Source organism: Prionailurus viverrinus, chromosome C2, assembly GCF_022837055.1.
Source record: "Prionailurus viverrinus isolate Anna chromosome C2, UM_Priviv_1.0, whole genome shotgun sequence".
NCBI classification, from domain to species: domain Eukaryota; kingdom Metazoa; phylum Chordata; class Mammalia; order Carnivora; family Felidae; genus Prionailurus; species Prionailurus viverrinus.
Genome location: NC_062569.1, coordinates 28,739,527 through 28,764,927, shown reverse-complemented (window position 1 = coordinate 28,764,927; position 25,401 = coordinate 28,739,527). Strand labels below are relative to the sequence as shown.

At 39.2% G+C, this 25,401-nt stretch overlaps 1 protein-coding gene across 3 annotated transcripts in view; it reads left to right on the top strand.

The window, feature by feature from the left end:
- Nucleotides 1-13: 13 nt before the first annotated feature.
- Nucleotides 14-25,401, top strand: part of ACAD11 (acyl-CoA dehydrogenase family member 11) — a 91,182-nt gene continuing 65,794 nt past the window's right edge. The window contains exons 1-5 of one of the 3 annotated variants that reach the window (XM_047876341.1): nt 14-548; nt 8,114-8,213; nt 10,882-11,007; nt 11,613-11,774; nt 13,327-13,491. In XM_047876341.1, coding sequence (XP_047732297.1) covers nt 400-548; nt 8,114-8,213; nt 10,882-11,007; nt 11,613-11,774; nt 13,327-13,491 — 702 coding nt within the window. In that variant the 5' untranslated portion in view covers nt 14-399. Of the gene's footprint in view, nt 549-570; nt 837-4,857; nt 5,318-8,113; nt 8,214-10,881; nt 11,008-11,612; nt 11,775-13,326; nt 13,492-25,401 lie in introns of those variants that run through there. The other 2 variants (XM_047876342.1, XM_047876343.1) reach the window with 2 other exon arrangements.

Here is a 25,401-nt window from a genome sequence, read left to right as displayed (position 1 = left end):
AGTAGGTCTTTTCCGCCTGTCGGTTCGTGAAATTTGGAGGTAGAAGAGGCCTCTTCATATTAGGAGCGATTAACGTGGCTTTGCCTTCTTCAGAATAGCGGCCTCCAACTGCGAGGCTGACTGAAATTGTTAAATGCGAGCACATGGAGGTCATCTCCCACAACCCGACTAGAGCCTGAATGACCAGATTCAGGGACCAATGTTGTTCAACCGCGGTGCCCAGGGATGTGTGTGATTGGCAGGAGAGGCGGGGCCACCTCCGCCCCGTCGCGTCGGGGCCACTCCCGCCCCTTCGCGTTGGGACCTCGCCCCCAAGCCGTGGAGTAGCATTCCTCAGGCCAGAGGTCTCATAGCCGAAGGCCTGTGGATTCTGCATCTAGGCGGCCGGCAGAGGCAGTCATGGAGGGCGGTGACTCCCTCGAGCCCGAGACCACCGAAGTGCTGCCCCAGCACAAGTTCGACACCGGGTCCCTGGAGGCCTATCTAAACCAGCACTTGCCTGGCTTTGGGGCCGAGCCAGAGGCCCACCTGACCGTTGCTCAATACAGGTATCGACGCCGGCCTTCTCCTCCAACGGAAACAAATCTGTACAGTGTGCTTTTCTTTCTTTGGCCCACGGTGGGTTCGCAATTTCCCCCCCGTCCCCGCTTCTTTTCCTGCACTGACTCGCTCTGTAGGTGGGGGCTGCCGTCAGTGGTCCCCTGCATTTCATCCTGGGTATTTCCAATTCGAGGACAATAATGGAAGCACCACAACATTCATGAGTCCAGCTATGAGAAGGAATCTTTGTTGAAGGATGCAATCCTGTACCTGGAAGATTCACTGAGGCAATTAAGGTTGGAAGCTTTGTGGGATAATATAAAGAGGTTTTCTCTCAACTTCTGTTATGTGACCGTTAGATCTTTTTTTTTTTTTTTTCTGAGAAGCAGGTGCAATTCCGTTGTAATTGGCAATATTCTCGAAGGTTGAGTTAATGGCACCAGCTGGTGGGCCTGAATTCTAATCCTAGATCTTCCACTTAGCAAATCACAGCACTACTTTGGGCTTTAGTTCTTTTTGAAGTGAGGGAATGGAACTGGATGACGCTCCTGACAATACTGTTCTCCACCATGAATCTGGCTCTGGTCTGTTTTATAATAAACAAATTTTTAAAAAATTTATTCTAAAAGTAGTATTGTGATAAAGGCAGAACTATAGAAACAGTGCTGGCTTCCAGGAAATTCTATCTGCCACTTAATGACTGGGAATTTAAATGCTATATAAACTCCCTGAGAATTAGTTTCCTGATCTGCAATAAGTACTTGCTCCTTTTAATAATTAAATTGCATAATAGTAGGTGAAAGGTCTTAAACACTGTTTACCACACAAGGCTTCTAGGCTGGGAACCTAAGCTGTTTTTTATTACACCTACTTCAACCTCCAGTATCTATTGGGACGTACCTTTTAATTCTATACCACAAAACTCTCTGATCCATCTCCTTTACCACTATTTTTATTTTCACATAAATCACTAGTCATGGAATACAAATGCCAGTGATAAGTGCCAGAGGCATATGTTATTGCATATTGTTGCAGGGAGTATGGCCGGAGTCGCAAAAGATGAGTCCGCAAAGTGCAGTTAAGTGAAGATCCTCATACTCGAGTCGGAATGAGGCCCTGACTCCAGAATGAAGCTTCTTTTTATTAGGATAATTGCGGAAGACTATGTGCATAAAGTCAGCTAAGCAAGTGTGTTCATCAATCTAATGGTTTAGCTTTTCAAGGTTGAATTTGAAGTTAATTGGTTTCTATAACACTAGGAAGGGTCAGGTGTGAAGGAGGACCTGACCCTGGACAACGTTAATGGCTCTAGGCAATCCTTACAAGCCACAGCACAGCCAGCTGTGTTCAGCTGTGTACACATGCTAAGGCCTTATACCTTCTCCAGCCCTTCCCTTTTGAAGTCTTTTCCTTTGATACTTCTCTCCTGCATCTCCCACAGCATGTGATACTGACCATGTTTCTTTCTCCAGCTGGGTTCAGCTATATGAGTGTAGGCAAAGAGTTGGACTTAAACTAGAATGGGTGGAGTATGGGGGCGGCAGTTGCCTGGGTGGCTCAGTTGGTTATGCAACTGACTTTTGATTTTGGCTCAGGTCAGTGATCTTCCTGAGAACCAGCCCCACCGGTTTCATATTTCACGCTTAGCAGGAATTTGCTTGGGATTTTATCTCTCCTCTCTCTCTGCCCCTCCTTCTCCCCACCCACCCTGTGCATTTACGCTCCCTCTCAAAATAAATAAACATTAAGGGGGAAAAAAACAGAATGGGGGAAGCCAAGCAAATAATCTGGAGAGGGGTTTAATAAGTATATTAAAGATGCATTCAAAAGGGTGGTTATGTAATTGACCATCAAATTTAAACGAGTGAAGGAAGGATGTGGGGGAAGAGGAAGCTGAAGGATGCTAAAAGAGTATGATCAATGAATGGTAGTTCCCAGGATTGAAGGATTGTTGGAATCAAGGTACCAACCAGCAGGAGTGAGTGAAAAGATAATGGTCAGAGATAGAAATGCTTAACGAGGATGGATTATGCAGTGCTTGAATTGGTGTGTAAGGTGTGTCCCCTAGAGTAGGTGACTGAAGTAGTATAAAGGAAAATATCACCGGAGTAGAAGAATTCAAGGAACTGACACAGTCCTGAGTGTTAGAATGAACATCTGAGTAGCTTTTGAAATTATTAATGAAGATAGGAGTAGTGTAAATAAGAGCAATAGTGAATCAATAGGCAATGAGGGGGAGTGATTTAAGAGCAGTTGGTTGCAACAAGAAAGGGTAGAGTGCAGTAGTCTCATAACATGAAATTCAAAGCTGGATTGAAGGGTTTAGGCAGGAGGGAGGGCAAAAAGTTTGCAAGTGGCGATGAGTATCAAGAGGGACGTAGACTCCATCTCCAGGCCTACAGGATAGGTGATGTGGGGGAGGGGGGTGGAATCTACTGTGTAATAAGCCTGCAAAGGAGACAGGGGCCTCATGGAACATTCAAGCTTTAGTCACAGCAAGAAGGTGAAGTGTCCATTCAGAGAGTGAAGCTGTTTGTGATTATGCTGAAAGACAGTTCCAGGGGCACAGAGAAAAGATATCAAGAGTTGGGGGAGGGGAGGGTGGGAGAAGAAGACAAAACAGGGCCTGTGCAGAGCCTTATGGGAATTAGAGTATAGTAGGTAAGTGGTGATATGGGAATCTGGGACTTTTGTTGATGACCTAAACAAGGATAAAGAGCATAAGGGGCATCTGCCTAGCTCAGTCAGTAGAGCATGAGACTGTTGATCTCATAATGGTGGGTTAAAGCCCCACATTGGGCATAGAGCTTACTTAAAAACAAAAAAACAAAACATGATGAGACCAATCCTGGGGGGTTCATGACAGTAGTGATATAAGTGATGGGATATAAGAAAAGTGAAGTGTTTGGGACTACAGAGGGACAGTCTTATACTAAGTGCTCTGGGCTCCAACCCCCCCCCCCCCAACAAATGATGCCAATTTAAAAATAACTTTGTTCAGGGTGCCTGGATGGCTCAGCTAGTTAAGTGTCCAACTCTTGATTTTGGCTCAGGTCATGATCTCATTGTTGTGAGATCAAGCCCCATGTCATTTTTCCATGCTGGGCATGGAGCCTGCTTAAGATTCTCTTTCTTCCTCTCCCACCCTCTCTCTCTCTCAAAAACAAACAAACAAACAAAAAAAAACAAAGAAACTGTGTTCTCTAAAATGAATAGCACTTTCCATTTATTTCTCATATGAATAGAATGAACCTGTATTCTCTTCCCCTGTGTGTATTCAAGTATTCAAAATGTCTAGTAATAGCTCAAATATGATTTTTAAAAACTGTCACTGATCTCTCTACAAATTAGGATCTTTCAGACTTCATAACTCTATGGAATGTGTTATGTTGTTTTGGTCAGCTTGGTCTATTTCTGCATTCATGGTTCCACAACAGGCATCTTCTGTTTGACTTCATCTTTGATTCTGCTTTGAAGTGTCTCATCTTCCACCATGGCCTTACTGTTGAAAATATAGGATCAGAGCATGTCCTTAGGGGATATTTTGGCTCTCTGCTTCTAATCTCTAGCTTTGTACTTCTAAGCCTCTTGTACTGGATACTCAATGTTTTCCATGCCCGAACACCATGACAGTGGTCTTTTAATCTTTAATTTTCTTGATCTCTTATCTAGAGCAAATACATTTAAAATGCTGTTAGCATCAACATCAATAGTTACTTTAGGGGCACCTGGGTGGCTTAGTCGATTTGAATGTCTGACTTCAGCTCAGGTCATGATCTCATGGCTTGTGGGTTTGAGCCCTGCATTGGGCTCTGTGCTGACAGCTCAGAGCCTGGAGCCTGCTTCAGAGTCTGTGTCGCCCTCTCTCTCTGCCCCTCCCCTGCTCATGCTGTGTCTTTCTCAAAAATAATCATTTAAAAAATTAATGAAAAAAAGTTCAATTGTACAACTCTAAAGTGTGCAGGAGGGATGTTTATTAGTTCAAATTTTCCAAACTACTTGTTATCCTGTATCATTGCTCAATTTCATGAATCTGAATGAACACACTAAACTGATTGTCCGAGTAGATAGTGAAGGTCAAAGTCCATTTGGTATGATCTGTGGTATTGCACGTAATCAGAACAGTCATTACTCCACCAGTGGTTTCTTTTTTTTTTTTTTAATTTTTTTTTTCAACGTTTATTTATTTTTGGGACAGAGAGAGACAGGGCATGAACGGGGGAAGCGCAGAGAGAGAGGAAGACACAGAATCGGAAACAGGCTCCAGGCTCTGAGCCATCAGCCCAGAGCCCGACGCGGGGCTCGAACTCACGGACCGCAAGATCGTGACCTGGCTGAAGTCGGACGCTTAACCGACTGCGCCACCCAGGCGCCCCTCCACCAGTGGTTTCAATACCAAAGGAGATGGAATGATATCAAAGAGCAGTGAATTTTGAATAGTTTCAGATTCATCCCTGGACAAGAGACAAGATGGCTGCCTACATAGCTGCAAACATAAGTAACACCCTTGTCAGGACTGATGCTTTTTTCTAATTTCTTGCTTTCAAAAGAAAATTCCTATAGATATTTCTAAGTTTCTGAAGCTTGGAGATGCAGCTGAAACCACCCAGTAGGATGACCTTGTGGGCCTGAGACTTATCTAGCAAGATGTGAAGAAAGGCTTAAAGAACCTTTTCTCCTTCTCTATGGACAAATTAAGTTAACTTTCTAGCTTTGTTACTCTAGTAACTCCTTAAAGGTGGCATGTCAGCTGTGTTTCTAGGCAACATTACTTCCGGTAAAAATAATATGTAATTGATAAACTGTAATCTAAATTAGAAGTCCTGGAAATGAACTCTAAGTATCTGGTGGGGTACTTTGGGCTTCCCTAAGTGTAGCAAGTTCTTGTACCTGCTCATGTCCCTTGCCAGGAAGCTGGGAGCTGTGTCCAGAAGAATGTTACTAGAGACAATAGCTCCTGTGGAACATGAGGCTTCTAAGCCAGGGTGGAACCTATGTGGTCCCATTTCTTAGAACCTGAGCCATCACCAAAGGGACACAGGGGTCACAGAGTAGATCCTAGAATGCTGCATGGATTACAGTGATGTCCCTGCTGTAGAAGTTCATCTGATGTTGCCCTGCTGCAAAACTGTATTTCCTGACTTCATATGCTTCCTCTTCTTCTTCTTTTTTTTAAGTTTATTTATTTATTTTGAGGGGGAAAGAGGGACAGAGAGAGAGGGAGAGAGAATCCCAAGCAAGCTCTGTGCTGTCAGCATTGAGCCCTTATGCAGGGCTCAAGCTCACAAACCATGTGATCATGACCTGAGCTAATATCAAGAGTCAGCCACTTAACTGACAGCCACCCAGACACCCCTGACTTTGTATGTTTCCAAGTGAACTAGTGCAGAGGGTAGTCAATTAGGTTTCGTGAGACTGATTGTCTAATCAAAGTCTTCTCCAGCCGAGTGAATTTCCCTAACTGCATACTTAAATACGAAGATTCCATCTTTGTTAACTAAGATTTGGCAAATCAAAAATACCACCTCTTTGGTTATAGCAACACATTTCTTTCAGCACCAAATATCTTGTCCAACTCCTAAACAATAGCTATGGCTATTGGCTTATTGATGATTCTTATCATATTGGTACCATCAGTGGTTTCTGGATTATATGGCAACCTGATGTTTAGAGTGATTAAACTTAGCCATTACTATGTGCACAGTGTTGGTGATGATCTTCCCAAGGTGGGCTTCTGCATTTTGGGGGGTTCTTTTTAGGAACCATGGTATATATGTACACAGAGGAGAAGATTTTAATTTGGTGAGATTTTAACAGAAATATGTATTTTTTAATTTATTTTTCTGTTGAAGTATAGTGTCACTGGGATTTTTTTGAGACAAAATTTATCTTACATAACATTTAAAATTTGAACTATTTTTAAATATACAACTTAGTGGGTTTTAGTATATTCACAATGTTTTGTCACCAGCACCTCTATTTCCAGAACATTTCCATCAACCTAGAAAGAAATCCTTACCTACCAATTCTGCCCTCCTCCCATCCCTTAGCAGCCACTAATCCACTTTCTGTCCCTATGGATTTACATACTCTGGACATTTCAAAGAAGTGGAATCATACAATACATGGTCTTTTGTAACTGGCTTTTTTTCACTTAGCGTCATGTTTTCAAAGCCCATTCTTGTTGCAGCATGTATCAGAACTTTATTCCTTCTATGGCTAACAGTCCATTATATGGCTGTGTTACATTTTGTTTATACATCTGTCTATTAATGGACATTTGGGTTATTTCCATTTTGGGGCTGTTGTGAATAGTGCTGCTATGAACATTCACGGACAAGGTTTTATACAAATGTGGTTTTGGTTCCCTTAGATCTATACCTAGGAGTGGAATTGCTGGGTCATATGGTAACTCTATCTTCAATAAAAAGCTTTTTGTTTTTTCTTTATATTTCACTTACGTCATTTACTATCTTGAAAGGCTGGTACTTCATATATGATTGCATCATCAAAAAATGCATCAATCAGACTTTTGACATTAAAAAAAATGTTGTAAGTTTCATTGCAACTTGACTCTTTGTAGCATCACAAATAAATTTTCCCATGTCCCAATAATCAACATAGCTTGAGGTGATCCCATTCTTGACCACTGGCAATGATCTCTATTTTTCCATGTTAAAAGGCACCCACACAGGTTTAGATGGTGCCAAAATCAGTGTTCTTAGATATGATTCCTGGGAAGGATGGGTCTGGCTTGTAGAAGAAAGATGTAGACAATGGAGCTGCTACTGCATTCAATCTGGACTAGTTTTGTCCTTTGCAGATAGAAGCTAAAGGCCTAGGGAGAAACTTCAAAGATTTTTTTTTCACTTCCTATTACCTGTTACCTCAGAGACTGATTCTTTTAATTATTTAAGGCCTCTCTTTCATGCTTTTGGAATCTTCAAAAGCTGCTATATTGTGCATGAAGGTGTAAATTGAATAGTTTTGATATCTGGAGGATATTTTTAGTCCATGTGAGAATTTTTGCTCTCCTTGCAGGGAATGCGTTCCTTGGGGCGCTGTTGTATCTCCCTGGCCCAGATGTTCACCCTGGTCCAGACACTTCTCTCTTACCAGAATTCCCATTGTGGAGAGCTATACTTAGGTGCTAGCCTTGGTGAAGCATCTGGGGGTTATATCTGTAACAGCAGATGAGGGGCCACTTACCCACCTATTCCAGCATCCTTTAATTAATTTTCTGACTGATCACATACAATCTCTTTTCCCAGCCTTCATTTACTGAGATCTAGGCATTATTCTAGGGGTACTACTGATAAAATTCATGATTTACAGGCAGGGAGTGAGATCCTCTCTTCTACCTATGTGGATTATAGATTTTCCAGCTGCCACTGTGTTATCATCTGCTTTATATCATCCAAAAACTAGTGTTTTGAGCTACTGGTAGCACCTCTGTTGATTTCCCAGCACTGAAATTTATTTATTTTCATTTTGTGCTTCTTTTGACATCTTGGTAGCATTTGGGGAAGGAAAATATATCTTTGTAATAGGCCTTTTCTCTACTCTTACCCAGATCAGGACAGTCCAATCCAACCTTTTATCTCCAGAAGGGCTATCAAGCATATGTACTCAGAAAAAAACCATCTGGATCACTTCTTCCTAAAGCACATAAGGTATGGTGTACAAATGCAATAATTCTTTTTTAAGTTTACTTATTTTAGAAAGATAGCAAGGGAGAGGCAGAGGGAGAGGGAGAGAGAGAATCCCAAGCAGGTTCCTTGCTGATGGCATGGAACCAACGCAGGGCTCAAACTCATGAAATGTGCAATCATGACCTGAGCCAAAATCAAGAATCGGACATTCAACTGCCACCCAGGAACCCCCCCTTTTTTTTAAATTTTAGAGTACATGAGCAGGGGAGAGGAGCGGGAATCGGGGGAGAGAGAGAGAGAGGGAGAGAGAGAAAGAGAGAATCCAAAGCAGGCTCCACACTTGGTGTGGAGTCCAACACCGAGTTCGATCCCGTGACCCTGGGATCATGACCTAAGCTGAAATCAGGGGTTGGACACTCAACCAACTGAGCCATGCAGGCACCTCTACAAATGCAAGAATTCTTTGTTGACAAATAAATGCTTTTTATGCACACACACAAAAAAACATTTTAAATTGCTTTTATTTTTTATTTTTTAAAATGTTTATTTTTGAGAGAAAGTACTCACAAGCGGGGGAAGGGCAGAGAGAGAGGGAAAAAGAGAATCCAAAGCAAGGCCCAAGCTGTCAGCACAGAGCCCAGTGTGGGCTTCAAACTCATGAACTGTGAGATCGTGACCTGAGGCGAAGTCTGACATTTAACCCAACGAGTTACCCAGGCGCCCCTAAATTGCTTTAAAAGTCATCTCATGTTATTAAATAATAATGTATTCTATTTATCAGGTGAAAATTTCACTTGAATTGTATCCCTTTTTGTTTTTAAAAAGGACTTGAGGAGGGGTACCTGGGTGGTTCAGTTGGCTAAGCATTGGACTTCAGCTCAGGTCATCATTCCAGCACCAGGATGCTTACAAACACTTCTGTCACAGCCTATGGCTCTGCTGGCTTCTCTCACCTTTGTCATTGTTTAATCATGTCCCTGCTCTAGTTAATCTTTATCAACTGCTGCTTTATTACAGCTGTCAAAGTGAGCTGCATGGTTTCTCCTCCTTAGAAGTCATCAGTCACCACTGAGTCTGGGGCCAGATGAGTCAGCATCACAGCTCTGCTGTGAGCCATGTCCTGAGGTCCTGAGTGATAGGCTCATATATCTGTCCTGGTTGAGGAGACCCTTTTATCATATTTGGGTTCCTGTTTCAGTGTTAGCTTACGTGTCTTTGTCTCCTTTCCCCATGGTTATCTTGAACTCCATGGCAGCCTTGGATACCAGGAAGGATTCCCATCCTCTGCTTTAGAAACAAATACCTCTTTAGATCTCCAGAAAAGCTAGTGCTTTTCCCTTCTACCAACACTCACTGGCCTCCCCCAGCACCATGTAGCTGACTGTGCTCAGAGCCTTAGAATAGAGACTTGCCTGAGCCCCCTTGAGAGACAGAAAAAGAGAGAAAGAGTAAACGAGAGTGAGCCAGTGAGCCGTGAATTGCTGAGAACATCTCTTTGTGAAATATTATGAAATTTGTGAAATATTGTGGTCAGGAACTGTTGCCTTCATATGAGCAGAGCCAGGATGAAGCCCCATTCATGTGCTATCCTTTAGCCTAATTAAATTTCTTTCTTTCTTTCTTTCTTTCTTTCTTTCTTTCTTTTTTTTTTTTTTAGTGCTGGCCTAATTTATAATTGTAATAATTGCTATGACTACATGACTACTTTTAAGGAAAATATTACCCCCCAGGTCATTTGTTGATACTGTTTTAAAATTGATTTGTAGGGGTGCCTGGGTGGCTCAGTTGGTTAAGCATCCGACTTTGGCTCGGGTCATGATTTCACGGTCTGTAAGTTCAAGCCCCATGTCAGGCTCTGGGCTAACAGCTCAGAGCCTGGAGCCTGCTTCGGATTCTATGTCTCCCTCTCTCTCTGCCTCTCCCCTACTCGTACTCTGTCTGTCTCTCTCTCTCTCTGTGTCCCTCTCAAAAATAAATAATAAACATTAAAAATTAAAAAAAATTTTTTTACATATTTATTTTTGAGAGAGAGAGACAGACAGACAGACAGACAGACAGACATAGTGCAAGCAGGAGAGGGGCAGAGAGAAAGGGAGACACAGAATCTGAAGCAAGCTCCAGGCTCTGAGCTGTCAGCAGAGCCCAATGCAGGGCTTAAATCCACGAAATGTGAGATCATGACCCAAACTGACGAAGGCACTGACTGAGCCACCCAGGCAGCCTAATATTTAAAAAATTTTTAAATAAAATTGATTTCTAGCATTAATGTAAGGTCACAAATCGTTATTAAATTTCTGTGTTTCTAGGGTACCTGCCTGGCTCAGTTGGAAGAGCACATGACTCTTTATCTTAGGGTCAGGAGTTCAAGCCCCACACTGGGTGTAAAGATTACTTAAAAAAAATTAATTAAAACTTAAATTGGGGCACCTGGGTGGCTCAGTCAGTTGAACCTCTGACTTCAGCTCAGGTCATGATCTTGCAGTTCGTGGGTTTGAGCCCCACATTAGGCTCTGTGCTGACAGCTCAGAGCCTGGAGCCTACTTTGGATTCTGTGTCTCCCTCTCTATCTCTCTCAGCCCCTCCCCTGCTCATACTCTGTCTTTCTCTCTCAAAAATAGACATCAAAAAAAATTTTTTTTAACTTAAATTTCTGTGTTTCTGATTTTTAATAATCCATCATCCTATTTAGATTGATAGAGAATTTAAAGTCCAGAAAGCTTTGTTTTCAATTGGATTCCCCGTTCCCAAGCCTTTATTGTACTGCAGTGATGCTTCTATCATTGGAACAGAATTTTACATGATGGAACATGTGCAGGTAAATTAACACTTAATCTTTATTGTTGCTTTTATTTTTAATCGTGAAAATTAGATGTTAATAAATAATAGTTTATTAGTTAACATTTTAGGTAATTTGCTTTGCAAGGGCTTAAACTTTCATTTGAATTTGAGCACAGGCAGTGTAGGAGGGATGAAATAGACTAGGAACAAATTTAGTAATTAGCAGGTGTTGACTTATTCTCAAATTTTCCTCTAGATGGCAATAAAGAGCTATATGTAGTGGCAATAACCAAACCCTCCAGATGGTGGACAGAAAAATACTACTCCAAAGAGAATATCAATCCCTTAAGAACAATAAATTCAAAGTGTTTAAAAAAAATTATTTTGTAAACTGTAACTTGAGAGTAGTTTTGTCCATTAAGTTCATTTGGAATATCGTTGTATATTCCCTTTGGCATACATAATCTATTAAACATGTTTCCTAAGTGAATGTTTTTCTAGCATATTCTACAAAGAATTGTTTTTGTTGGAAAACTGTTATCCTGATTTTTTTTGTGGACAATGGGGGATTATTACACTACAAGTAATTGGAGTGAAAAAATGTATTTTGTTTTAAATTATCTATTGTAATTGTTTCTATAGGGTCGAATCTTTCGTGATTTTACAATTCCTGGAGTTAGCCCAGCAGAACGCTCAGCCATATATGTGGCCATGATAGAAACCTTGGCTCGGTTACATTCCTTGAATGTACAGTCGTTGCAGCTGGAAGGATATGGTAGAGGTGCTGGGTACTGCAAAAGACAGGTAATGCGTCCACATGAAGAGCTCCTTTTCTCAAGTTCTTGGAAATAATATCCTTGATTAGTCAAAATAAAAACCCATTATACTTTCCCGAAACTTGGGTATAACTTTTAATATCAACCTTTCTATTGGCTTTTTGTTAGCAGAAAATAATTTTATATTTTTAGATCAGGTTTGTTCAGCCTAAGCTTCTGTAACTAACAACATGTACGTGGATGCAAATTTAAAGCTTTTCTGCCTCTTCACTTAATTTATCAATATGTTTTCTATACAGTTTTCCTTTTGAAGTTAACATTTATTAAGCATGATTGTGTGTGTTTAATACTTCCTGAGTACACTGTTATATATCAAGAAAATAGAAATAAGTTCTTCCCCTAAAGGAACATTTTTTTTGAGAAACCTATACATGAATCTCATTTATGTGAAACTTGAAAATAGAATAAAGGAGTATATAATCTAGTAGTAAACTGTTTGGTACCCATCATGAGAGCTGTTCTATTTAGAGGGTGCATATCAGTGTGCCCTTACTTGGGTGGGGAAAGCTTTGTGGGAGAGATCTGTCTTGCACTGTGTATTTAAGTAAAGAGAAAATCTAGAGTGATAGGGAAGAGATGGTGAGCATTTCAAACCAAAGAGACAGCAAGATCAGATATGTATGGGACTATTTGCCTATGTCTGTCTGTCTGTCTGTCTTTTTGAGGGGGGCTAAGGGAAGAGAGAAGGGAGTAAGATTTAGAGAGTACTCACACTATGCCAGGCCCCATGGTAGGTAGGTTGCTGACCTACTCTTTTAAAATCTTCGTAATAACCCTAAGACATAGGTATTATTACCCTCATTTTGCACATGAGGAATCTAAGGCTACTGCGTATCACATAATACGTGAATAAGTGGCTTAGGCATAATTTATACTTGAGTCTGTATGATTCCACAGATGAAGGTCTTTACTGCACTAAGTTGACCAGAGATACCTTGGGCAATGGGGAGAGAACTATGAGCTGATGAATAATATGGTTTCAATTGATGGAGGACTTTGAGTATAATTTGATTTGTTTGTATTTGATTCTAAGAAGAATAAAAAGTCTTTGCACTCCTTATACCTGAAATATATTTAGAAGATTCTGTAGGTAATAAGAAAAAGTATTAAAATGAAAAGTAAAAATCTCCCTTCTTCTCCCAGCCCCCATATTTCCTTTTTCAGAGATTACTTGTTTCTTGTGACCCTTCCAGAAATCTGCTATACCTTTTTATTTGTGTATATATGTGTTTGTGTACATTCTTTTATTCTTTCACAAAATAGTTGCAGAATAGAGGCTAGAACACACATTTCTTGATCCCTGTGCCAGTATTTTTTTTCCTGATAAAAATCTAAGTTAGTAAAAGGGAACTAGATGGAAGAGAGATTTAAATGTTTTAGGTTCATGTGAACGTCACTTAGAGGGATTTGTCTGGAGCATTGAGGAATAAAACCAAATTTGATATGATTGAATTTTGTTTAAATTTAGAACCTAAGTTCTATGTTCAACTTTACAATTTTTCTTATTTATATATCTTTAGGTATCAACCTGGACAGAGCAATATAAAGCTGCAGCTCATCAGGACATCCTTGCCATGAACCAGCTATTTCACTGGCTAATGAAAAACTTGCCAGATAATGACAATGAAGAAAATTTGATTCATGGAGACTACAAACTAGATAACATAGTTTTCCACCCTACAGAGGTATTTAAGCTGTATTTATAATAAATTAATTAGGTCTTAGCACTTTTGACTTGGGACACAAGTACTAGCTAAACATTCCCCTCAGGGCTCCAATGGAGACCAACCCAACCCAACCTCACTCTTCCTCTTTGGTACTGTCTTCACCACTCAAAACTTTCAGGAATGAGTCCTACAGATTTTATGGCATAGGTAACTGCCTACTTTTAAGGCCAAGTGCAATCCTCAGGGTATCTGACTTACTGCTTAAAGAGGATTTGGGAACTTACATTCATGTCACTGTTTTCTTCAGAAAAGTTTTTCATCTACAACAAGTATTTAGCTTACCCATATTCTTGCTCTTTTGGTTCACCTTCAGTTCCCTTTTCTTATCTCATGAAGAATTTTTAATGTGACTATTATAAGCTCAGAGAGGACAGAATTCCAAACGCCTCTTTTGACAGTTTGAAAGAATTACATGAGCTTAACATGACCTTGCTCTGTGTAAATGTACACAGTGTCATCTTTATAAAAGGTTCAAACAAGTAAAAACTATAACCTCCCTCCACTGAGCACAGACTGTGAAGTCTGGGATTGGAGGAATATGGTGGGAGCGAGGAAACCATCTCAGTCCTCCTCGTTACCTGTATGCCATTGGACAAGATATTAATTCTGACATTAATGTGAAAGATTTATAGTTTCCTGAATCCTACTTGTTAAAAAGAGTTTTTTCTGGGTTCATTAATTTTCTCAGATGCTGAGATGTTTTAGGGCAGTAAGAACTGCTCTGAATTCACGTGCTAAGCTTCTGGATTTCATGTTCTTTCCATACAGGAAGAGGACAGGAGAAAAATAGCATTGTAAATTACATTGCTGTCATAATTCAAAGTAGTACTGTATCAAGTAAGAATTCAAATATAGCATAAAGACATGAGCACATTCACCAGCAAGACAGAAAACATAGGAAAGTAAATTTTGATATTAAAATTATATGTATAATTATAAATGTGTATGCGTAGACTTTTGTTAATGGCACTGATGAATTCTGAAATAACTTTGTTAAATATAGATTAGGAAAATTAAAGAATGCTAATTAATAACTTGGAAAAATTTTTTTTTTAAATTTTTTAACGTTTATTTATATTTAAGAGAAAGGGAGACAGGGAGTGAGTGGGGGAGGGGCAGAGAGAGAGGGAGACACAGATTCCGAAGCAGGTTCCAGGCTCTGAGCTGTGAGCACAGAGCCTGACGTGGGGCTCAAACCTACGAACCGTGAGATCATGACCTGAGCCCAAGTTGGTTTCTTAACCAACTGAGCCACCCAGGTGCCCCATAACCTACAAAAAATTTTAAAGCTTATACCTTTAAACCTAGCAGGATCAGGCCTGTATTTGATCTGTACCATAGAAGTGTCTAATATTTTAAGAGCCTATCTTTGAATAAGTCACGGTTTTCTATGGGTTCTGTAACCATGTACTTTTCTACTCATTGCTTAAGCAAGGAAGGAAAAATTCAGACCTAGATCTCTTGAATTTTGTGTCATCTACCAAGATGTTTAAATTTAGGATTAATCATAATACGCTGAAAATAATGGCAAAAACACTAAGTACTAAATGGTTACTCCCTTTTAATTTTTAATCTCCTATTAGAAAACCACTTCTTTTTTTTTTTTAATATATGAAATTTATTGTCAAATTGGTTTCCATACAACACCCAGTGCTCATCCCAAAAGGTGCCCTCCTCAATACCCATCCCCCACCCTCCCCTCCCTCCCACCCCCCATCAGCCCTCAGTTTGTTCTCAGTTTTTAAGAGTCTCTTATGCTTTGGCTCTCTCCCACTCTAACCTCTTTTTTTTTTTTCCTTCCCCTCCGCATGGGTTCCTGTTAAGTTTCTCAGGATCCACATAAGCGTGAACACATATGGTATCCGTCTTTCTCTGTATGGCTTATTTCACTTAGCATAACACTCTCCAGTTCCATCCACGTTGCTACAAAGGGCCATATTTCATTCTTTCTCATTGCCAGGTAGTACTCCATTGTGTATATAAACCACAATTTCTTTATCCATTCATCAGTTGATGGACATTTAGGCTCTTTCCACAATTTGGCTATTGTTGAGAGTGCTACTATAAACATTGGGGTACAAGTGCCCGTATGCTGATGTATCCCTTGGGTAAATTCCTAGCAGTGCTACTGCTGGGGCATAGGGTAGGTCTATTTTTAATTTTTTGAGGAACCTCCACACTGTTTTCCAGAGTGGCTGCACCAATTTGCATTCCCACCAACAGTGTAAGAGGGTTCCCGTTTCTCCACATCCTCTCCAGCATCTATAGTCTCCTGATTTGTTCATTTTGGCCACTCTGACTGGCGTGAGGTGATATCTGAGTGTGGTTTTGATTTGTATTTCCCTGATGAGGAGCGACATTGAGCATCTTTTCATGTGCCTGTTGGCCATCTGGATGTCTTCTTTAGAGAAGTGTCTATTCATGTTTTCTGCCCATTTCTTCACTGGATTATTTGTTTTTTGGGTGTGGAGTTTGGTGAGCTCTTTATAGATTTTGGATACTAGCCCTTTGTCCGATATGTCATTTGCAAATATCTTTTCCCATTCCGTTGGTTGCCTTTTAGTTTTGCTGATTGTGTCCTTTGCTGTGCAGAAGCTTTTTATCTTCATGAGGTCCCAATAGTTCATTTTTGCTTTTAATTCCCTTGCCTTTGGGGATGTGTCAAGTAAGAAATTGCTACGGCTGAGGTCAGAGAGGTCTTTTCCTGTTTTCTCCTCTAGGGTTTTTATGGTTTCCTGTCTCACATTCAGGTCCTTTATCCATTTTGAGTTTATTTTTGTGAATGGTGTAAGAAAGTGGTCTAGTTTCAACATGTTGCTCTCCAGTTCTCCCAGCACCATTTGTTAAAGAGGCTGTCTTTTTTCCATTGGATATTCTTTCCTGCTTTGTCAAAGATGAGTTGGCCATACGTTTGTGGGTCTAGTTCTGGGGTTTCTATTCTATTCCATTGGTCTATGTGTCTGTTTTTGTGCCAATACCATGCTGTCTTGATGATTAGAGCTTTGTAGTAGAGGCTAAAGTCTGGGATTGTGATGCCTCCTGCTTTGGTCTTCTTCTTCAAAATTACTTTGGCTATTCGGGGCCTTTTGTGGTTTCATGTGAATTTTAGAATTGCTTGTTCTAGCTTCAAGAAGAATGCTGGTGCAATTTTGATTGGGATTGTGTTGAATGTGTAGATAGCTTTGGGTAGTATTGACATTTTGACAATATTTATTCTTGAAAACCACTTCTTATAGGATTAAAGTTGTCAAACAGGTGTCAACTTCCTTTAGATAAGCAGAATATTCAGTAGTTCTTCCAACTATTTTTTCAAAAAGAAACAACTTCTAGATGCACAGCATGAAGCTATTTCTCTGCAATACCAATTTGTGACATGTATCTTTATCTTTTATTAGAGTTATATGGTATCTAGTAAAATTTCTTCTACTCTATACCCAATAATCCCATAATTATTAGTTAAATTTAATCAATTTTTGCCTCCTATTTAAATATTGTAGCTAATTTTTTATGGAAGTAACATATGGTTGGCAGAGTACAAGTCAACTAGCATTTATTCATTACCAACTGTTTGCTCTGAAAGATGGAGTTGGAAAGGAAGTACAGCTCTTAATGAGGTCGAAACACAACTGTAGAGAAAAATATATAACAGCAGAGAACAATATATATCCAAGTGCTAAAGTATGTCCTACAAAATGAACTGTAAGAGCAGTCAGAGGGAACGATACACTGTGCTGGCATTGAAAGCTGTGAAATAGCTTAATAGTTTATCTTTTCCACCCATTTTTTATTTTTATTTACTTATTTTTTAATGCCCTTCTTATTTATTTTCTTAAGTGAACTCTACCCCCAGTGTGGGGCTTGAACTCATGATCCCAAGATCAAGAGTTGCATGCTTTAGCCACTGAGCCAGCCCGGCACCCCTCCACCTCGCTTTTTTAGATTTCATAAGTAAATGGGAAAATATTAGATAGGCTTTTTTTGTGAAGGCACTCCACAAATCAGAAAATCAATCCTTGGACTATAGCGAGCTGAATATGTGTCTGTATGTGCTCACCTGTATATATTCCTAACACTATGATTGAAGGCTTTTTATTTTTTTTCTTTGAGGATAAGGATTATGTCTTAATTTTTTTTTTTTATCTTCGTCTCTAGAGTCTATATGGATGCTCAATAAATGGGGACATGCTACTCTATTACCTCCTTTAAAGCAATGACTGTAGCATTTATGAAGCAGGTGTTTATGTTTCTGAATCAATCTAAGTTGAAAGTATTGATTTTAATCACTATTTCTATATCCTATGTTTCTGCTTAATTTTTATTCTCTGACAGTGTGACCTTAAAGCAAATAATTTAACCTCTCTTTGTGCTTCAGTTTTTATTTTAATTTGTTTTTATTGATGCCTAATTGATATTTAACATTATATTAGTTTAGGTGTACAATATAATGATTTGATACTTGCATATACTATGAAACAGTCACCACAATAAGTATTGTTTCTCCCTTCACCATATGTAGTCACATAATATACAATATAATGTTGTTGACTCTAGACTCTAGTACATTGTATCCTCATGACTTACTTATTTTATGGGGAAGTTTGTACCTCTTAACCCCTTCTCCCATTTCACCCACACCATATACCTTCTCACCTCTGGCAACTATGAGTCTGCTCTCTGCATGTTATGTATGAGTTTGGCTATATTTGTTTTGCTTGTTCATTGGTTTTGTTTTTTTAGATTCCACATATAAGTGAAATCATACGGTATTTGTCTTCCTTTGTCTAACTCACTTCACTTAGCATTATACCCTCAAAGTCCATTCATGTTGTCACAAATGTCAAGCTTTCATTCTTTTTTATGGCTGAATAGCATTCCAATGTGTGTGTGTGTGTGTGTGTATCTCACATCTTTATCCATCCACCAATGGATGCTTTAGTTGTTTTACTATCTTTGCTATTGTGAACAATACTGCAGTGAACGTAGGGGTGCATATATCTTTTCTAATTAATGTCTACATTTTCTTCATATAAGTATACAGAAGTAGAGTTGCTGGATCATGTGGTAGTTCTCTTTTCTTTGGAGGAAATTTCATACTGTTTTTCATAGTGGCTGCATCGATCTACATTCCCACCAGTGATGCACAAAGGTTCCCTTTTCTCCATATCCTCACTAGCACTTGCTATTTCCCATCTTTTTTAAAATAGCCATTACGACAGGTGAGAGATGATATCTCATTGTGGTTTTGGTTTGTATTTCCCTGATGATTAGTGTTGTTGAGCATTTTTTTCATGTGACTATTGGCCATCTGTATGCCTTCTTTGGAAAAGTGTCTATTTAGATCTTCTGCCTGTCATTTAATCAGATTGGTTTTTTGTTATTGAATTATATGAGTTCTTTATCTATTTTGGCTATTAACCCCTTATGAATATATGACTTGCAGATGTCTCATTCAGGAGGTTGCCTTTTTATTTTATTGAGTTTCCTTTCAATTTTATTTTATTTAGTTTATTGAGTTTCCTTTCAATAAAGGAGGTTTGTAGAGGTTTGTAGAGCTGTGTAGAGGTTTTTAGTCTGATGTAGTTCCATTTGTTTATTTTTGCATTTGTTGCCTTTTCCTGGAATCAGTTACATATATGTATACATATATGTATATATATACTGCCAAGAGCAACGTCAAGTAGCCTACTGCCTATGTTTTCTTCCAGGAATTTTGTGGTTTCTGGTCTTATATTCAAGTCTTTAATACAGTTTGATTTAATTTATGTATGGTGAAAGATAGAGGTTCAGTTTCATTCTTTTGCATGTGGCTGTCCAATTTTCCCCAATACCATTTATTAAAGAGACTGTCTTTTCCCCATTGTATATTATTGCCTCCTTTGTCACAAATTAATTGACCATATGTGGGTGGGGTTTTTTCCTGGGCTCTTTATTCTTTTTGATTTACCTTTATGTCTATTTTGTGCCAATACTGTTTTGATTATTATAGCATTGTAATTGAAATCAGGAAGCATGATGCTTCCAGCTTTATTCTTTCTCAAGGTGGCTTTGGCTATATGGGATCTCATGTGCTTCCATACAAATTTTAAGATTCTTTGTTCTATTTCTGTGGAAAATTCTACTGGAATTTTGATAGGAATTGCACTGAATCTATAGATTGCTTTGGATAATTTGGATATTTTAATAATATTCTTCAATCTATGAGCATGGTATATCTTTCCGTTTGTTTGTGTGTTCTTCAGTTTCTTTCATCAGTGTTGTATAGTTTTCATTGTACAGATCTTTTACCTGCTTGGTTAAACTTAGTCCTAGGTATTTTATTCTTTTTGGTGCAGTTGTAAGTGGAACTGTTTTCTTAATTTCTCTTTCTGATAGTTTGTGGTTACAGCATAAAAACACAACAGTGTTGTATGTTGATTATGTATCCAGCAACTTTACTGAATTTATTGTAATACTTTTTTTTTGGTGGAGTCTTGTAGAATTTTCTATGTGTAGAATCATATTGTCCACAAATGGTGACAGTTTCACTTCTTCCTTTCCAATTTAGATGCATTTTAATTTCTCTTTCTCACGTAATTGCTCTGGACTTCCAATACTATGTTGAATGAAAGTATCAAGAGTGGGCACTCATGTCTTGTTCCTGATTGTTAGAGGAAAAGTTTTCAGCTTTTTACCATTGAGTATGTTTGCTGTGGGCTTATCATATATGGGCCTTTTTAGGTTGAGGTACATTCACTATAATAGCTTTATTGAGAGTTTTTATCATAAATGGATATTGAATTTTGTCAAATGTTTTTTCCACATCTACTTAGATGATCACATGATTGTTAGCCTTCATTTTCTTAATGTGGTATGTAACATTGATTTATTTGCACATGTTGAAACATCCTTGCATCCCTGGAATAAATTCCACTTCGTCATGTTGTATGATCTTTTCAATGTATTGTTGAATTGTTTGCTAATATTTTGTTGAAGATCTTTGCATCTATGTTCATCGGGGATATTGGCCTGTAATTTTCTGTTTTTCTGGTGTCTTGCCTATCTTTGGTATCGAGGTAATGCTGGCTTATAAAATGAGTTTGGAAGCATTCCATTCTCTTCAGTTTTTTGGAAGAGTTTGAGAAGGATAGATATTAAATCTTAGTAAAAGTTGGATAGAATTCACCAGTAAAGCTGTCTGGTCCTGGACTCCTGCATCTGCAACTCTGTTTCCTTCCCTAACTTAGGGAGATTTTCAGTCATTATTTCTTCAAATAAGTTTTCTGTTCCTTTCTCTCTCTCTCTTCTCTTGGACCCCTATAACACAAATGTCATTCCACTTGATGTTTCATAGGTCCCTTAAACTATTTGTCACTGTTTAAATTTTTTTTCTTTTTGCTGTTAGGTTTTGGTGAGTTTCACTCCCCCATTTTCTAGGTCACTGATCCTTTCTTCAGCTTCATCTAGTCTGTTGTTGAACCCCTCTTGTGTATCTTTCAGTTCTGTAGCTGCATTCTTCAGCTTTCTAATTTCTGTTTGGTACTTCCTTATATTTTCAATCTCTTTGTTGAAGCTCTTGCTGTGTTCATCTACTCTTCTGAAATCAGTAAGCATCTTTATGACCATTACTTTGAACTCTTTATCAGGTAAATTATTTATCTTCATTTCATTAAGATTTTTTCTGGAGTTTTATTTTGTTCTTTTGTTTGGAACCTATTCCCTTTACCTCATTTTGCTTGATTCTCTCTTTGTTTCTATGTATTAAGCACAACAGCTATCTCTCCCAGTCTTAAAGGAGAGGTCACAGGAAGGTAGAATGTATTTCAATCTGCTCTCTGTGCAGTCCCCTGAAGGTGGTAGCCTGCCAAGGACTGTCTCTCTGATCATTTCAGCCACCATGGGGCCCAGAAATCCAAACCCCCTGGCCACCAGAGCCAGGCACTCAAGAGGTATCCCTTCTGTGGACAGCATACACCTGCCAGCTTTGGTGGGGCCATAGGGAGGGATGGGTCAGGACAGTACCATCCATTGGATTTACTGGGGTGAGGCCTCAAGGGAGCACCCAGCTGGGTAGCCTATTTGCTGAGGTCAGTGAGGCAGAGCCATTTGGTAGCACAGGGCCAGGGCAAGCAGTACTAGCAAGATAGAGAATGCAAAAATGGCACCAGCCATCATCTTTATCCCCAGAGAGAGTTCGAATAGACCCCTGCCACTCCCACAGATGATTTAAGATTAGCCAGTAAATCTTTTCATATATGATCTAAGTTCTTTCCAACCTGCTGCTTTTGTGCTGGGATCCAAGATGGGTAAGTCTGTGCATGAGCCCTTTAAGAGTGGAGTCTCCATTTCCTGGAGCCTTTTGGTTCTTCTGGTGTTTTGGTTTTCAAAGCCAGACATTTTGGAGGCTCATCTCCCTGGTGCAGTTCCCAAGGATGGGAATACCTCATATGGGGCTTGAACCCCACACTCCTCAGGGATATAGTCCATATTTGTGGGATCTCTCCTGCTTATGGGTTGCCACACTGGAGTGTGGGGTTTTGGTGAGACTACATCTCTACCTCTCCTACCCATCTTGATGTACCTCCCCCTTTTTTAATATTTTATTTTTAAGTTATCTCCACACCCAACATGGGGCTCAAACTCACAACCCCAAGATCAAGAGTTGCATGCTTCACTGACTGAGCCAGCCAGGTGCCCTTGATGTAGCCTTTTTATCCTTTATTGTGGTGGAGCTGTTCAGCTAGTTTTCAGGTCTTTTTCAGAGACAGTTGTTCTATATGGAGCTGAAGATATGGTGTTTGTGGAAGAGTTGAGTTCAAGGTTTTCCTATGCTACTATTTGAACCACTCGCTTAATTTTTTATTTTAAAATAATTATGGACTCACAAGAAGTTGTAAAATGAGTACAGAGGGGTCTTGTATACCTGTCATCCAAATTTCCCAAATGGATCTCACACAACTGTAGTGTATTTCAAAGCCAGGGAATTGACATTGTGTGCCTTTTAAGTTGGATAAAGAAATACCAAAATTTCAGGGTTGCTGGGAAGGTAAAATGAAATAATCAGTTTGGAGCAAGTAGCTAGTACCTGGCATAGCTGTGCTCAACTTGTTTCAATTCTTTTTTCTTTTCCATTTTTTTTCCTCTGTTTCTCTATTTTACTTTTCTAAAATTGCCTATCAAGCTCTATTCTTCATAAAACTAGTAAGGTAAAAGTAAGTATTTCATAATATGTACTAAAACTTAAGCAGTGGTTGTAAGGGATCAAATTATAGGAAACTTATAAGTTGTACTTTTCTGTAATGTGTAAGGTTTGAGGTTTTATCATTTTGTGTTTTTTCCGAAGAATAGCATGTTTTATTTTTGTCATCAGAAAACATAAGAAAGAAGACAAAAACAAATCTAAATGATAAACCTTCTAGGAATGTGTGTGGTAAGCCAGTAAAGGATTACTAAAAAGGGTATGGCAAAACCAAAGCTTATTACTCAGTTTTGCAATCCCTATTTTCCATTCACTTATATGTAAAGTATTTGAAGCATGTTTGAGCGAGTATTTCAGTAGTACAACATGCTTACTGCAATGTTTAAAAGAAATCCAGTTTTCCTGAAAAATACTGTTAATTTTTTTTTTTTTTTTTTTTTTTTTTTTTTTTTTTGAGAGAGAGAGAGAGAAAGAGTGCAAGCAGGGGAAAGATGCAGAGGGAGTAGAGAGTATCCTAAGCAGGTTCCACACTCAATGCAGAGCCCAACACAGGGCTTAATCCCACTACCCTGGGATCATGACCTGAGCTGAAATCAAGAGTCAGATGTTCAACCACCTGAGCCACCCAGGTGCCCCCTTGTTAATTTTTTAACAAGATCTTACCTATTTGGCAGAGAAATGTTTAGGGAGTTTAATGTGCATTTCAACTTGAAAAACAAGGATATTTAACTAAAACCAGATAAACCTTTTCATCTGTATTCATTAATTAGTAGTCAGATATATTTCAGATAACATTAACAGATAACTTCTTCTGAAGTCCTCTATCTTAAAGCCTTCTATATATTAATTTATGAAGAAAAAAAGATTTGATATGCAAACAAAACTTGTATTTAAATGGCTTTTTCTTTTTAATTTTCTCCGTTATCTCTTAAATGTTAGTATAGTTGAGGAGAGGCATAGTTATAAAATTTAATTTTATTGCTAGAAAAGATGTGGCATTTGGGTTTTTTTCAACCCCTTTACATTACAGATATTTTGAAAATACTCTTTAGTAAGTGCTCAGTGGTAGTAAAGCCAAGTTTTGAACTCAGGCCTATAGACTTGCAATGTTGTATAATTTTTTCTACATCATACTGCTTTTCCCCCCTATTGGAATTGGTCAACTTCATTGGTATAGAAATTGAAACCCCTTGGGTTGCCCGGGTGGCACAGTCTGTTGGGCGTCTGACTTCAGCTCAGGTCATGATCTCGTGGTCCATGAGTTCGAGCCCCGCGTCAGGCTCTGTGCTGACAGCTCAGAGCCTGGAGCCTGCTTCGGATTCTGTGTCTCCCTCTCTCTCTGCCCCTCCCCCACTCACACTCTGTCTGTCTGTCTGTCTGTCTCTCTCTCTCTCTCTCTCTCAAAAGTAAAGATTAAAAAAAAATTAAAAGTAAAAAAGAAATTGAAACCCCTTGTCTTTGACCACACCCTCTTTACCCTCTATTTCTCTCTTTTTTAATCTTTAATTTTTTTTTAACATTTATTTATTTTTGAGAGACAGAGCACAAGCAAAGGAGAGGGGGAAACACAGAATCTGCAGGCTCCAAGCTCTGAGCTGTCAGCACAGAGCCCAAAGTGGGGCTCGAACTCAAAACTGTGAGATCATGAGCTGAAGTCACATGCTTAACTGACTGAGCCACCCAGGTGCCTCTGCCTGTCTCTCTGTCTCTCTGTCTCTCTGTCTCTCTCTCTCTCTCTCTCTCTCTCTCTTTAAAAGAGAGAGAAAGCACACGAGTGGGGAGAGGGACAGAGGGAGAGAGAGAATCTTAAGCAGGCTTCATGCTTGCCATGACCCTGGGATCGTGAGCTGAGCCCAAATCCAGAGTCAGACACTGAACTGACTGAGCCACCCAGGCACCCCTCTTATTTCTTTATACCTCCCCAAGATGCTACAAATTTGATTGCTCGCTCTTCAGAATCCATGAACCCCTTATGACTCTATTTGACTTCTTATCCTGCCTGGCCCATGTGGGCATGGATCAGTTATTTCGAAAACTATTTTCTTTATTATCAGTTGAATTAATTCTTTGACTGTGGATATATACAAGTAATATAAGAGTTATAAAGTTTCCTGACCTTATATTTTTTTAATCTTCCAGATTCTTCTCACCTCTTGACTTTATAATAGTCTCTAACCCTAATCTTGGGTCATTTTATTTTTGCTTCAGAATAAAGTCATGAATCACGTTAACAGAATCTGGGACATATGTATGTTGCTTAATTTCATCTAGGCTGTAACCTCATCTTTTCATAAAATCTATGACTTTTATACACGTTTTTTTTTTTTCAGATCTTTTCTGTTCTTTGCAAACTATGAAGTTGCTTTTCTCATTTAGATTCCCACTCTCAGTGTATGGTCTTGCCTTCTGCTTAGTTCATTTTTGTCCTTGTAGTCACTTTCTGGCACAAGCTGCTTTCTGGGGATCACAGGCTCCTTGAAGTCCTCTTTACATTGTTGAAGACATTTTAGCACTCTATACAGTCTTTCTTTTTTTTTAAGTTTATTTATATATTTTGAGAGACAGTGCACATGTGAGTTGGGGAGGGGCAGAGATTGAGAGAGAGAATTCCAAGCTGGCTCTGCACTGCCAGCATAGAGTCCAGTGTGGGGCTCGAACTCAAAAACCATGAGATCATGACCTGAGCCAAAATC